Source organism: Symsagittifera roscoffensis, chromosome 5 (genome assembly GCF_963678635.1).
Source record: "Symsagittifera roscoffensis chromosome 5, txSymRosc1.1, whole genome shotgun sequence".
Lineage (NCBI taxonomy): Eukaryota > Metazoa > Xenacoelomorpha > Acoela > Convolutidae > Symsagittifera > Symsagittifera roscoffensis.
This window is the reverse complement of record NC_087066.1, coordinates 38,343,273-38,358,092: the sequence shown is the minus strand read 5'-3', so window position 1 is coordinate 38,358,092 and position 14,820 is coordinate 38,343,273. Positions and strand designations below refer to the sequence as shown.

The following is a 14,820-nucleotide window of genomic DNA, read 5'->3' as shown; positions in this document are numbered from 1 at the left end:
ACTCGTCTATCTCCAAGTAGCTTGGCCCGCTTCTATTCTCGCAGTTCTTTATCGGATCAGTCGTCTATTTCAAGTAATCTATCACTGTTTCCTTACTATTCCTTTTCAAGGTTGTAAGTTCGGAGATTAGTTTTTGCAGTCTGGGTATTTCAAAACTCCTAATTTTCTTCCGTAAAACATCCCAAGCTTTGCTACCATTGCCTTTGTAGGTTTTTAAATAAAACCAATTTTTATCTAGAGCCTGCTCAAACTCGTACCAAATATGCCACTGGTTTTCCTCAAAATTTTTTTTCTTTATCCACAGCAGCTTATTTTTGATTATTGCTTGCATTCAGTCTTCAATATGGCATAAAACTGCTACCCATCAAGGTTATTGCAGCGACAAACGGTTGAAAAATGAGGAGTGAATTAATGAGATTTGAGTGATAGTTCCAGTAGTAACTCAGATCAAATATATCCCCACACCCGCACAAAGTTGCTCGAACCAATTACTAAAAGTCATGTTTCATCAGCTAAATTTAACAAAAATCGGTAAGTGATCATTCAGTTTGAACCAAATAAAAAAAATCAATCCCAGCTCATTACGAAAAATCACCAATACCCCGCCTTTCAAACTATTTGGTTTCTATTAGAAGGTCTCGGAAAAATGCTTTTTTGCAGTTTCCTAAGCTCTTCGTCAAAGCGTCTGCAGGCACGTTTGCTGTTGGTAAAAAGGTCAATGTCACCTTCTTCTGTTCAACTACCTCTCGAAGGAAGTGTTGTTTTATGGCAAAAGGCTTCGTCCTTCCGTGGATCCTTGAATGTTTACTAAGGGCAATACAAGCCTGGTTATCAACGAAAACTTCCAAAGTCCTCTTAAATAAAAATGTCTAAGTTGCTAAGTGTTCACTGTAAGCGAATTCCTTCCTTTACTGTTTCGACCACCGCATTGTGTTCTACTTCGGCTGTTGAAGTTGATACACAACCCAGGAGTCTGCTAGACCACCTCATTACATCTGAATTGTCACTGAGCTTAAAACAATATCCTGAGGTACTTCTCCTATTGTCTATATTTCCAGTCCAGTCCGCATTCGAGTAGCTAACAAGGTTCAACGTCTTATCCCTCCTATATACTAAAGATAAACTTTTTGTTCCTAACAGATATCTTAGTAAATTTTTTCCCGGCTTCCCAATGCTTTTCATCTGGGTTTTCCACAAAAGAAGTTAGAAGGTTTGCTGCAAAGCAAATGCCGGGTCTACTTCTCCAAAGAATACTACATCACCTACTTTTTCTTCTTCATCATTGTCTATCTTTTTCTCAAAATAGAACTTAGAAAAATCAGCAAAGGCTGAAATTCGACGTCGAAATGAGCAGTTTTAGCCTAATTAACTACGTTCAGAATCGTTGATCGAAAAAAATATTGCTAACAATTTGACATCAACTATAAGTTTAAACGTTTAATCTCTTACTCAGCCCTGTGTTGGAGTAGGATCTGCACTATGTGGGGGAATCCATTCTGAGCAGCCAGATACAGAGGCGAAACTCCGCCATGGTCCTGAAACCACTTCAAAATTCTAAACGATGAAAAATCTAAAAGAAAATACAACAATTAGAATTCTATTAGTTTTAGTTTCTTTTCGGTTTTTTTCAGCGCTTAAATTAAAAAGAAAGCATGAAATCAGTCATTTAAAAAGAAAACAGACTCCAGATAAATTTCCTGCAAAAAGGGCTCTCCCGCTCGCCCCGTATTTCAAATATTCGGTTATTTGGTTGTCTTGCCTGTTTTTATGGCTGCATGCGTGATGTTACGAAGTCAGGTATGAAAAACAAGGTGTTCACAATATGTAGTTTGTTCAACATGCAAAAATTCATTGTATTATGACAACGTAAGACTTAAAATTAGTCTTTCAAAATTGAAATTCAAATGTGGGGAGGGGGTGTTAAAGAGCCGAAAAAAGTTGTTAATGCCAAACGAGTTTCCACTGGAATCGAGATTATCAAAAGACCTACAAAAACTTAGAGGAACTGGATTAATTACCTGGACATTGACTACAGCCCCTCCGTGTAGCAGCAATTTGAGAATGGGGGCGTGTCCATTCTGACAACACAGATGCACCGGGGTCCAGCCCCGCATCTCAGGCCAGTCAGGATGGCCGCCCTTGTAAGAAAAAAAAAGATTCTATCAACTTCTGAAGGCAAAATACGCACACAATAAGGCTTGCATCAGTCTGTATTTAAATTGTGTCAGTTTTTGTCCGTGTTGTGATAATCGAAAGCCTAGAGTTTTGGGACTGTGGCATATTTGATAGTTTTAGTAACTTAGGCACAGTTTTTGTCGAAGATGAGTTAAAACGAATGAAAGTTATGTTTAGCGGAAAATTATTTTGATTGTGATTTTTTAACTCACATGTACGTTCTAATAGACGTTTGAAATTAGACTAAAAACCAAAAATTCAAAACCTGTTTTTCTCGATACTGAGAAAATTTTTGCATTTCGTTTGAGCACGATTGAGGCTTCGCCAGACCGAATTATTTTTTTACGCGGTGTAACGGTAATTTTTTTGTGGTAGAAATCAAATATCGGAGAGGGTGTTACAAGACGGTTTAAGAGCCAAAAAAATGTTTGCTCAAGCTTAGAAACAATTGAACTCAATTTCAGCTTACTTATTCTCTAAAACACGTTGCGCAGTAAAAAAAATAAAACTTTGATTAGAACTGACCTTGGAAATTAATGTTCTGGCGATGTCTTCATTCCCCCTCTGAGCCGCGTAGTGCAAACATGTCCAGCCATCTTTGGCCGCCCCCACACAATTGGCCCCCTTCTTCACAAGAGCCTCGAAGGCCGAATGTCTACCCTATGCATTAGGTCTCAAATCACATTCATCCCAATTGGCATGAATAAAAAAAAACATTTCAGCTTTCTCCCATCATAGTCCCACCAGCGTTTTGCAGCCTCCCCCCTCCCCCTCATGTGACAAAAATCGTAATATTATGGGCCTTTATTTTTTGTTAATAGGCTTGGGGAAAGCGGTTCTTGCTTATTTTCCATTAGACCTGTACCAACGTATTTGCATCAACTTTTTTCGTACGACTTGACTTTCAGTTTGATTTCAGAATTTATCTATATTGAGAGAACTTTAATTTTTTTATTAGTTTAAATTATCATCATTTCATCGATGTTCAAGTCATTTGAGACATAATCAACAATCTTTCCTGAGCACACGCGAAGTGAATCGGTCGGAAACCCGAGAAGTCCTCGGAGTCTACGGGACAGCCTCGGTCCACGAGGAAGTTGACAAGGAAGTCGTGGCCATACCAAGCGGCCAAGTGCACTGCTGTCAGTCCCGCTTTCGCCTCGTACGAATCGAGAGTTTCTGAATCAGTCGTTCGGCACCTTATGTTCACTCCTAAAAAGTCAAGATTGCGAAACTATGTAATACCATTTCACTTTTTTCAACCTATCTACCAATTATAAAAATTTTCGAGATCTCGGTTTATAAAACGCGCAAAAAAAATCGGCTAACTTATAACATCAGGACTTTTTATTATTTCAGTTAATTTTTTTTAGTTTTCCAAACGAGCAAAATTAAAAAGAGGTAAGCGTTCCATTTTTGATTGATTTTGATGGTTCGAGACGACTTTATCAACACTTTGAAATATTTGTGAAAGTTTTTTGTGAAATGAATCTGAAATAATTCTGAAAGTTAATTTTTAAATAATTCTGAAATAATGTGAAAATTAATTTTGAAAAAATTCTGAAATATTGGCGAACATTTGTAAAATAATTGCAAAAAAACAATAGTGAAAAGTTAACCTTGGTGATAGTATCGCTTAACCAGCTCGTCGCACCCATTTCTCACTGCATTCAGAAAGTCACGCTCCGTTCTGTCCAAATTAGCTGTTGGTAAATTCTGATACATGACGAATGCAATTGAACAATCATCGTTTCAAACTGAGCTCACATCATAATTTAAAAAAATAACTCGTCAGTTTTCAAGTTACATTCTACAGCAGTTTCTTTGATTGTTCTAAGCGCTGACACGGTTTTTCAGCATTTGACCACTCTCTAAAATACACTAATGGACAAAATTAAGCTCACATTTAAGATTTTATTCTCTGAAATGCCTGTTTTAAATGTCCATTTTGGACAACATTTCCTATGAAATTCAGTAAAACTTTTACATAGACCAAGAGCAACTGATCCGAGGTACCCTCTATGAAACTATCAATATTTGGTTTCAATGGCTTACAAACTTAATCTGGGTTTGAAAACTCCAATTTTTTTCATCTGCACTAAGTTTTGCATCGTAGTGAACTCGGATTGACCTCCATAAATGCTAATCAGACAATTTCTAAACTAAGTCTATAAAAAATACTTGTCATACAATTTCCATGCTTTTTGCTAAAATGGTGTCATCGAATTTTCAAAGGCGTTTTTTCTTGTTTTGGCATAAAAGTCGGTGTATCGTATTAAATAAAAAAGAAAAATTTTTGTCAAAAAAATGCTACTCATGCAATTTCCATATATGGAAATTGCATGACTAGCCTTTTTTTGATGACGACAACAAACTTTAGTTCAAAACGCCCCCAAAAAAATTTTGAAATTGCCCCAAATTTTTTTTGTTTTTTTTTAACCGCATCGAAATATGTATTCGAACAAACATTTTTCAGAAAAAGTTTTCGGGTGCAAAATTTAATTTTTTGTGTGCATAACGTAGTCATTGACTTTTTTCCGTTTCTATGAAAAAAATTTTTTTTTAAAAGGCTAAAAGCTCTTATTTCTTGTGTATGGCATTTTATGCATGCCTTGGTCAATGCTGATAATTTAAAATTCAATTTTTGAAAAAAATCCTTTTTTTAAAATTTTTGCCAACATCTTCGAGTTTGATTTTTTCAGTACGTAATTTGTGTTTGCAAAAACTTATACAATGAAGGTAGTTTTCAATGCATTGTAAATGCAAGACGGCGAAACTTTTGGTGACTCTAGTTTTGATTAAACGATGGTTTTTGTCACTTGTGTTCGGTCACGAACACATCCCAAAAAATTTAAGAAACTGAATTTTAGAAAAATCATATTTTTTCTACTTTATGCGAAAATGCAAGTCATACAGTTTCCAGATACCAGAAATTAAGGTCATAGACTTTTCATGCATTTTCTCTACCTATGGAATTGCATGAAAAGTGTTTGGTTACCATTTTTCCAAATATGAAAGTTTAATGATTAGCAGTGTTGGTCAACCCGGGAACTTTTTCTTCAAAAAACTGAGTTAATTAGTGGCTCATGCCGCGCGCAACATTCTCAGCGAAAAAAATGAAACAATCAAACTTAACTAAAAACTCGGCTGTTTCTTTTTTTCCTGCACTGAAGTTCCATGAACATAACTTGACTAAATATGAGTTTCATTGACAGTGTCTATTATAGAAAATTAATCGATTATAATCAATCAAAAATGGAATAATTTGCTATAATTTGGTTATGCATTAAAATCCATTGCAAGTCAATTATCATCGATTGTGTTTTACTTTCAGAGATCAAGAAAAGGAAATTACACTATGATCGTTATTTTTCCATTTTCTTGAGGTGGGATTTTCAACGCACTCAAAATATTTTCTAAACAGTGTTTTAAACAGAAGTTGGTAGTTAATTATTGTTCAAGTTCATCTTTTTTCTGCGCAATTTTGAGTTTTGTTACTGTTTTTCTGTTACTCTATTTCTCATTTTTGTTTCCCCTCCTGAACCACCAACCCCCTCCCCCCACTCACCGCCAGGACTACCCCCTTCCCATGGTTCAGGTGGGAAGAGGGGGTTCTTCAGGTTGAAGGTGAGGTGGTTCAGGTGGTCAGGTTGTGAGGAGGGGTGATTCAGGTGGGGGCGGGGAAATTGTTGTTCAGGGTGGGGGGATTGGTTCAGGTGGTCAAACGGGGGTTTGGTTCAGCTATCGGGGGTTCAAAGGAGGCAAACGTTGGGATAGGTCGTTGTAAGGGGGCAAAAGGGCGGCTCTTTTTCCTTTTCCTCCCCACCTGCAAATTTTTTAGAGTAATTTTTCTGTTAACATTGTCGGATTGTTATCAAATTTGGCATACGGACTAATTAAACCCTGACAAATATATTTAGCTTCCATATTCAACGAAAATCCAGTTTAATCATTTTTTTTCTTCACTTTTCTCAAAAGCGGGTCTCCAATTTTTGCGCGAAAAAACAAAACTTAGAGCAGAAGAAGACAGCTGGTTTTTTCAGACCCGGATTACATTGGTAAATCATATACAATCTCCTCAGTTTACTTTCATTTCTTACAACACTCAAAAAAAATCTGTGGGCAAAATTTTTTGGTAGAAGCTGTGAAAGAAAGCCATGACTAAATTAATCGTTTGAAACTAAGTTTTCTGTTTTCAAAACTTATACCTTCTAAAGTAAAAAAATGTTTTTTTGGACAACCCATACAAAATCTCTTTTTTTCCGGACAACTAATATTTTTTAAGCTCAATACAGATTTTGAGCAGCAAAATTTTTCTTGAAATTTTAATCCAATTTGCAGAAAAACTTTTTAAAATCACTACACTATCAACTTTAAGGTCTACTTGGACTTCAGAGAACCAAACTACTATTTATGAAACTTGAAAAAAAACATCAAATTTCATTGCAGTTTTTGGTTTGTCAAGTCAGGAAGAATTGTTCTTAATGAACCCAAACAAGCTCATTTGAAAAAATCATTTCATCTGGTTAAGATTGGATTTTAAAAACTTTTTAGCACTGACTTTCTTGACATTAGTTTGGGATTTTATCAATAACTACACTGATTTAGTGAATAAATTGAATTATTTTTTCATAATTACCATCTTAAAGCTACAAAAAAATTGATAAGTTTCATTCACAGAACACGAAGTTGTTAAGCTAATGTTTTCTGAAGCATTCCTTGAATTCTTTGCAAACAAAGTTTTTTTTAAATTTCTATTAATGTGGCAGAAGGATCGAAAAAGATCAAGCACTTCATCCGCTGACTTCAACGAGTTTTTTAAAGCCAAAACTTTAAGGGCAAGAGTTATTTTTATTCTGTCATAATACTAAAGATTTTATTAGTATGAAAGTTTAAGCCTTCTTTTAATTTCAAATAGTTATAAAAAGGTGAAAAGATTAGCTAAAAACCCGGAACTCAGAGACAATAAAATAAAAAAGTGTATCTCTCCAAACGCTTGCTTTAGCAACAATTTTTGTTTATTCTAAAAAAAAAACAATTGCAGAACCCAGTGCAATTTGCAAAAAATCCACATTTTTGTTGAAGTGCGCCATATCGCATAAGCCGCGTTTTCTATGCAAAATCCTCATTTTTTAAATGGAGTCAGCTTTGCAGAAACTGAATCCTCATTTTGTGAGCAGAATCCAAGTTGTTTTCGAGAAACACAAAAACGGCTGCAGAATGCAGCATTAAAGAGTTGCATGTTTACACCCAACCTCACATCAAACCAAAAAACAAATAAATTCGCAAAATTCCTCAAACTTCAACTTTTTAAATTTGAGTTTTTGTGTTAAAAACATCGCCCCACAATCCATATGAAAGGGAAAGTGATAGATTTTGCTTCTAGTAAGAAATCATTTATGGCAAATACGCATACTTGAAAAATTTGAAACAATTTCTAAGACGGATTAAATCTCCGCTTACGCGTTAGTAGCGCAAAAATTTGCGTGTTAATTGTCCCAAAATGGCCAAACAGCAATCTTTAAAACCCCAACGCTAAAAGCTCTTATTTGTTTCGTATGGAAATTTTATGTATGCGTTGATCAAAGTCTGATAATTTAAAAATTCAAATTTTAAAATAATCATTCAAAAGTTTGCCAACACCTTCAAGTTTGATTTTTTCAGTACATGATTTGTGAAACAATGAAAATCGTTTCCAATGCATTGTGAATGCAAGAGATAAATTCTATGGTGACTTTAGTTTTGAGTGAATCATGTTTTTTGGCACTTGTGTTCGGTCACAAACACATCCCAAAAAACTGAGATTTTAAAATTTAGAAAAATTATATACATATATATTTTGGTTTATGCAAAAATGCAAGTCATACAGTTTAAATATATAGAAATTCAAGGTCCTAGGCCTTTCATGCATTTTTTGTACCTACGGATTTGCATGAAAAGTGTATGATTACCATGTGTCCATATATGTTGGTGGGGGTTGTTCTTCAGGGTGAGGGGTTGGTTCAGGTGGTCAAGCGGGGGGTTGGTTCAGCAATGTGGGTTCTTAAGGAGGGAAAGTTGGGATAGGGAGTTGTAAGGGGGCAAAAGGGCAAACGTTAGGCTGGGGAAAAAGTTAACGGAACCGTTAAGCAATTTGAAAAAAAACTTAACTTTAGAAAAGAGTAAAGAGTAGGCCGTTTATTCGCTTTGCAAATTTTCTGAATTATTCATTTGATAAAAGCAGAAATTCTTGCAAAATTTTGCATGAAGCGAAACAAAACTAAAGTGGGAAAAACCATCCATTTTCTTGTGATTTTCTTCTTTTTGTACTTATTATTTAGTCCAATTTTGTTGTCTAAGCGTAACACGGGAATCAATGTTACTGACAATATTTGAACCAAGAAAATCCATTCCAATCAGTTTTTTTCTTCATTTTTCTTTAATGCGGAATTGCCGATTTTCACGCGAGGAGAAAAAACTTAGAGCAGAAGTGGACAACTGGCTTTTTCAGACCCGGATTACATTGGTAAATCATATTCAATCTCCTCCAGCTACTTTCGTTTCTTAGAACACTCAAGAAAAAATTTTGTGTGCCAACTTTTTTGGTAAATGTTGTGAAAGAAAACCATGACTAAATTAATCGTTTGAAACTTAAATTTTTGCTTTCAAAACCTATACCTTGTAAAGTGAAAAATTCCTTTTTCTGGACAACCTATTCAAAGTTCCATTTTTTAGGACAACTTACATTTTATCAGCTCAATCCAGATTTTGAACAGCAAAATTTTTCTTAAAATTTTGATCCAATTTGCTGCAGAAAAATTTTTAAAAATCACTACACTATCAATTTAAGGCCTACTTGGACTTCAGCGAACCAAGCTACTGTTTATGAAACTTGAAAAAAAAAACGCATTGCAGTTTTTGCTTTGTCAAGACAGGGAGGATTGTTCTTAATGAACCCAAACAAGCTCACTTAAAAATATTAATTCCTTTGTTTATGATTTGAGAAAAAAATATTTTAAGCACTGATTTTCTTGACATTTTTTCGGGATGTTATCGATAACCACCCCGGTTTAGCGCATAAATTGAATCTTTTTTTCATGATCACCAATTTAAAGCTAGAAAAACAAAAGATCTACCTAGTTTATTGGCTAATCCAACAGCTTCCAGATCCGATCACCAGAGTGATGTTTGATCCACAGAACTCTTAGTTTTTAAGCAAATGTGTTCTAAAGCATTCCTTAAATTGTTTACAAACAAAAGTTTTTTTAAGTTTCTATTTATGTTGCAGACGGATTGAAAAAGATTAAACAGCTCATCCGCTGACCCTAACAAATTTGTTAAGGCCAAATTTAAAATTATTTTGATTCTATCATACTACTAAAGATTTTATTAGCTTGAAAATTTTAGCCTTCTTTTAATTTCAAATAGTTACAAAGAGGTAAAAAGATGAGCTAAAAACCCAGAACTCAGAGACAATAAAATAAAAATGCGTATCTCTCCAAATGCTAGCTCTAACATAATTTTAATTTGTTCATTCTACAAAAACAATTGCAGAATCCGGTACAACTTGAATGCAAAAATCGCATTTCTTAAATGGAGTCCGCATTTTATAAACTGAATCCTCATTTTGTAAGCAAAATCTGATTTTTCTCGAGAAACACGAAAATGGCTGCAAAAGGCAGCATGAAAGTGTTGCATTGTTACACCCACCCTCATGGCTTCGATTGGTTATCAGAAATGTGGAGCGACATATAGCAAACCAAAAACCAAATAAAGCTTAATTGGATTTAGACTGCTCGTATCAGGGCAAAGTTTCACAAAACATCACAAATTTCATATTATTAAATTTGAGATTTTTTTGTTATCATCATCCCGTCACAATCTATATAAAGTTCAAAGTGAACGATTCCGCTTCTAGTAACAAATCAATTATGGCAAATAAGCTTCCTTGAACAAATTTTGAATAAATTCTAAGACGGATCAAATCCCCGCTTACGCGTTAATAGCGCGCGCAATATATCGCGAGTTAATTGTCGCAAATTGGCCAAAATGGCAGTCTCTAAACCCCTAGTACTCGAAAGTTATCAGAGGTGAATTACCTTTTAATTATTAAGCTCAGAACAATAATACTTTTTTTGTTCTTGAACAGTTTTTTTTTTTCAATTTTGAATGAAAAAAAAATCCCCAACAGATGACTAGTTACAAAGTCAAAATTCGGCTGAAAAAGAAAATCGAGCACAAATTTTCCGTTAATTTCGTTACAAAAATCGGAACAATAATTAGGCGCTCTCTCTAAATAATTTTTATGTCTGATAAATTCAGTTTCAAACATGTCTCAGAATTCTCCTTTGATGTATCAGCACTCGAAGCACACTCAATTGAACATCAGCACTATGGCAACTTAGGTCAACCTCTTAAAACCCGATAAAAAGACTATGTAGCTGCAAAATTTACTTATACAGCAAAACGGTGATAAAAAAAAACAAAAAAAAACAAAAAAAACTTACAAAAAACACAGATCTTACCAGTCAGTTCAATATTTTTTTTATGATTTAATGTTTGAGTTCACTACTGAGAATGATTAACTGATTGTTCTCAAAAATTACTGGCTTCTCATTCCGCCAAGTTCTTTTATTCATGCTTGGTGAGACTTTTTCTTCAGTCAGTATCCGGCGATTGAAGTAATAGTTTTTAACCAAAATTTTTTTACCTCATTGAAAATATCAATTCCTTGAACCCAAATGTAAAAACTTTGTAAAAACTAACATTTGAACAAACTGCTCTCGTATCAGGGCGAGACCCTGAATGATTCGACTGCCTCTTAAGATCATAAAAAAATGAACTTCCTTTTAATTTGAGAATTTTGGTGAAATTTATCCCCCCACACGCCATATAAAGAACAAAGTAATACATCTAGTAATAAATCAATTATGACAAATAAGCTTCCTTCAACCAATTTGGAACGATTTATCAGACGGATTAAATCTCCGCTTAGGCGTTATTAGCGCGAAATGAATCGCTCGTTAATTATCCCAATTTTGACCAAAATGACTATCTCTAAATCCCCATAACTTTACAAAAAATGATCACAGGTAAAATAACTTTTCAAATTTAAGCTCAGGACAACAATACCTTTTGAATGAAACACAAAAACGGCTACAGAATGCAGCATTAAAGAGTTGCATGTTTACACCCAACCTCACATCAAACCAAAAAACAAATAAATTCGCAAAATTCCTCAAACTTCAACTTTTTAAATTTGAGTTTTTGTGTTAAAAACATCGCCCCACAATCCATATGAAAGGGAAAGTGATAGATTTTGCTTCTAGTAAGAAATCATTTATGGCAAATACGCATACTTGAAAAATTTGAAACAATTTCTAAGACGGATTAAATCTCCGCTTACGCGTTAGTAGCGCAAAAATTTGCGTGTTAATTGTCCCAAAATGGCCAAACAGCAATCTTTAAAACCCCAACTCTAAAAGCTCTTATTTGTTTCGTATGGAAATTTTATGTATGCGTTGATCAAAGTCTGATAATTTAAAAATTCAAATTTTAAAATAATCATTCAAAAGTTTGCCAACACCTTCAAGTTTGATTTTTTCAGTACATGATTTGTGAAACAATGAAAATCGTTTCCAATGCATTGTGAATGCAAGAGATAAATTCTATGGTGACTTTAGTTTTGAGTGAATCATGTTTTTTGGCACTTGTGTTCGGTCACAAACACATCCCAAAAAACTGAGATTTTAAAATTTAGAAAAATTATATACATATATATTTTGGTTTATGCAAAAATGCAAGTCATACAGTTTAAATATATAGAAATTCAAGGTCCTAGGCCTTTCATGCATTTTTTGTACCTACGGATTTGCATGAAAAGTGTATGATTACCATGTGTCCATATATGTTGGTGGGGGTTGTTCTTCAGGGTGAGGGGTTGGTTCAGGTGGTCAAGCGGGGGGTTGGTTCAGCAATGTGGGTTCTTAAGGAGGGAAAGTTGGGATAGGGAGTTGTAAGGGGGCAAAAGGGCAAACGTTAGGCTGGGGAAAAAGTTAACGGAACCGTTAAGCAATTTGAAAAAAAATTTAACTTTAGAAAAGAGTAAAGAGTAGGCCGTTTATTCGCTTTGCAAATTTTCTGAATTATTCATTTGATAAAAGCAGAAATTCTTGCAAAATTTTGCATGAAGCGAAACAAAACTAAAGTGGGAAAAACCATCCATTTTCTTGTGATTTTCTTCTTTTTGTACTTATTATTTAGTCCAATTTTGTTGTCTAAGCGTAACACGGGAATCAATGTTACTGACAATATTTTGAACCAAGAAAATCCATTCTAATCAGTTTTTTTTCTTCACTTTTCATTTATGCGGGTTTGCCAATTCTCACGCGAGGAGAAAAAACTTAGAGCAGAAGTGGACAACTGGCTTTTTCAGAACCGGATTACATTGGTAAATCATATTCAATCTCCTCCAGTTACTTTCGTTTCTTAGAACACTCAAGAAAAAATTTTGTGTTCCAACTTTTTTGGTAGATGTTGTGAAAGAAAACCATGACTAAATTAATCTTTTGAAACTAAAATTTTTGCTTTCAAAACCTATACCTTGTAAAGTGAAAAATTCCTTTTTCTGAACAACCTATTCAATGTTCCACAACTCAGAGACAATAAAATAAACATGCGTATCTCTCCAAATGCTAGCTCTAACATAATTTTAATTTGTTCATTCTACAAAAACAATTGCAGAATCCGGTACAACTTGAATGCAAAATTCGCATTTCTTAAATGGAGTCCGCATTTTATAAACTGAATCCTCATTTTGTAAGCAAAATCTGCCTTTTCTCGAGAAACACGAAAATGGCTGCAAAATGCAGCATGAAAGTGTTGCATTGTTACACTCACCCTCATGGCTTCGATTGGTTATCAGAAATGTGGAGCGACATATAGCAAACCAAAAACCAAATAAAGCTTAATTGGATTTAGACTGCTCGTATCAGGGCAAAGTTTCACAAAATATCACAAATTTCATATTATTAAATTGGAGATTTTTTTGTTATCATCATCCCGTCACAATCTATATAAAGTTCAAAGTGAACGATTCCGCTTCTAGTAACAAATCAATTATGGCAAATAAGCTTCCTTGAACAAATTTTGAGTAAATTCCAAGACGGATTAAATCCCCGCTTACGCGTTAATAGCGCGCGCAATATATCGCGAGTTAATTGTCGCAAATTGGCCAAAATGGCAGTCTCTAAACCCCTAATACTCAAAAATTATCAGAGGTGAATTACCTTTTAATTATTAAGCTCAGAACGATAATACTTTTTTTGTTCTTGAACAGTTTTTTTTTTCAATTTTGAATGAAAAAAAAAATCCCCAACAGATGACTAGTTAAAAAGTCAAAATTCGTCTGAAGAAGAAAACCGAGCACAAATATTCCGTTAATTTCGTTACAAAAATCGGAACAATAATTAGGCGCTCTCTCTAAATAATTTTTATGTCTGATAAATTCAGTTTCAAACATGTCTCAGAATTCTCCTTTGATGTATCAGCACTCGAAACACACTCAATTGAAGTATCAGCACTATGGCAACTTAGGTCAACCTCTTAAAACCCGCTAAAAAGACTATGTAGCTGCAAAATTTACTTATACAGCAAAACGGTGATAAAAAAAACAAAAAAAAAACAAAAAAAACTTACAAAAAACACAGATTTTACCAGTCAGTTCAATATTTTTTTTATGATTTAATGTTTGAGTTCACTACTGACAATGATTAACTGATTGTTCTCAAAAATTACTGGCTTCTCATTCTGCCAAGTTCTTTTCTTCATGCTTGGTGAGACTTTTTCTTCAGTCAGTTTCCGGCGATCGAAGTAATAGTTTTTAACCAAAATTTTTTTACCTCATTGAAAATATCAATTCCTTGAACCCAAATGTAAAAACTTTGTTTTTACTTCTGATCAATTTTTACAGTTTCAAGTTATATGGGTCTGAATTTTGCTTCTTAATGATGAAAGCGTAAAACGAATTATTTATTGGTGGCGACGTTTCCCGCACAACACAATTATTCCAAATTGAATTTAGCTAGTTAATCGGTCGTATTAGTTTCATACGACTCAAAATTTTCTAATTGATCTTCGATATTGTCCAAAGTTTATAGTTTTCCAATATTTTTTAAACAAAAACTAATTAAAGGGTCGTCGGAACACTCAAGGCTTTGCCCTGATATACGAGCAGTCTTGTTTTTCACTCTTGAATTGGTTCTACCGGGTTCTTAGTCAACTCATTAACGGAAAATGGAATCGAATTGCAAGTTGCAAAGCCCTCTAGTAAATTTAGAATCTGGTTTTATTCTGAGTCCACTCACTAACATTTGAACAAACTGCTCTCGTATCAGGGCGAGACCCTGAATGATTCGACTGCCTCTAAAGATCATAAAAAAATGAACTTCCTTTTAATTTGAGAATTTTGGTGAAATTTATCCCCCCACACGCCATATAAAGAACAACGTGATACATTTTGCTCCTAGTAATAAATCAATCATGACAAATAAGCTTCCTTCAACCAATTTGGAACGATTTATCAGACGGAGTAAATCTCTGCTTAGGCGTTATTAGAGCGAAATGAATCGCTCGTTAATTATCCCAATTTGGCCAAAATGACTATCT

General features: G+C 34.3%; 2 protein-coding genes across 2 annotated transcripts in view; both read right to left on the bottom strand.

Annotated features, from left to right (window-relative positions):
• The window catches only part of LOC134846886 (protein chibby homolog 1-like), a 270,708-nt gene that overhangs the window by 244,473 nt on the left and 11,415 nt on the right, over positions 1–14,820 (bottom strand). The window lies entirely within an intron of this gene.
• Positions 1,446–3,994, bottom strand: LOC134846723 (26S proteasome non-ATPase regulatory subunit 10-like). The gene is made up of 5 exons (XM_063864108.1): positions 3,795–3,994; positions 3,196–3,387; positions 2,701–2,837; positions 2,019–2,138; positions 1,446–1,535 (listed from the first exon to the last, which is right to left on the bottom strand). The coding sequence occupies exons 1-5, from the start codon at positions 3,898–3,900 to the stop codon at positions 1,446–1,448; spliced, it is 645 nt and encodes a 214-aa protein (XP_063720178.1). The 5' UTR covers positions 3,901–3,994.

Bases quoted from the DNA above. Each gene is read 5' to 3' on its own strand.
- LOC134846723 (XM_063864108.1), bottom strand. From the start codon at position 3,900: ATGTATCAGAATTTACCAACAGCTAATTTGGACAGAACGGAGCGTGAC. The intron at 3,388-3,794 runs GTTAACTTTTCA...TTGACTTTTTAG, and splicing joins TAAGCGATACTATCACCAAG to GAGTGAACATAAGGTGCCGA. The intron at 2,139-2,700 runs GTCAGTTCTAAT...TTTTCTTACAAG, and splicing joins CCAGAACATTAATTTCCAAG to GGCGGCCATCCTGACTGGCC.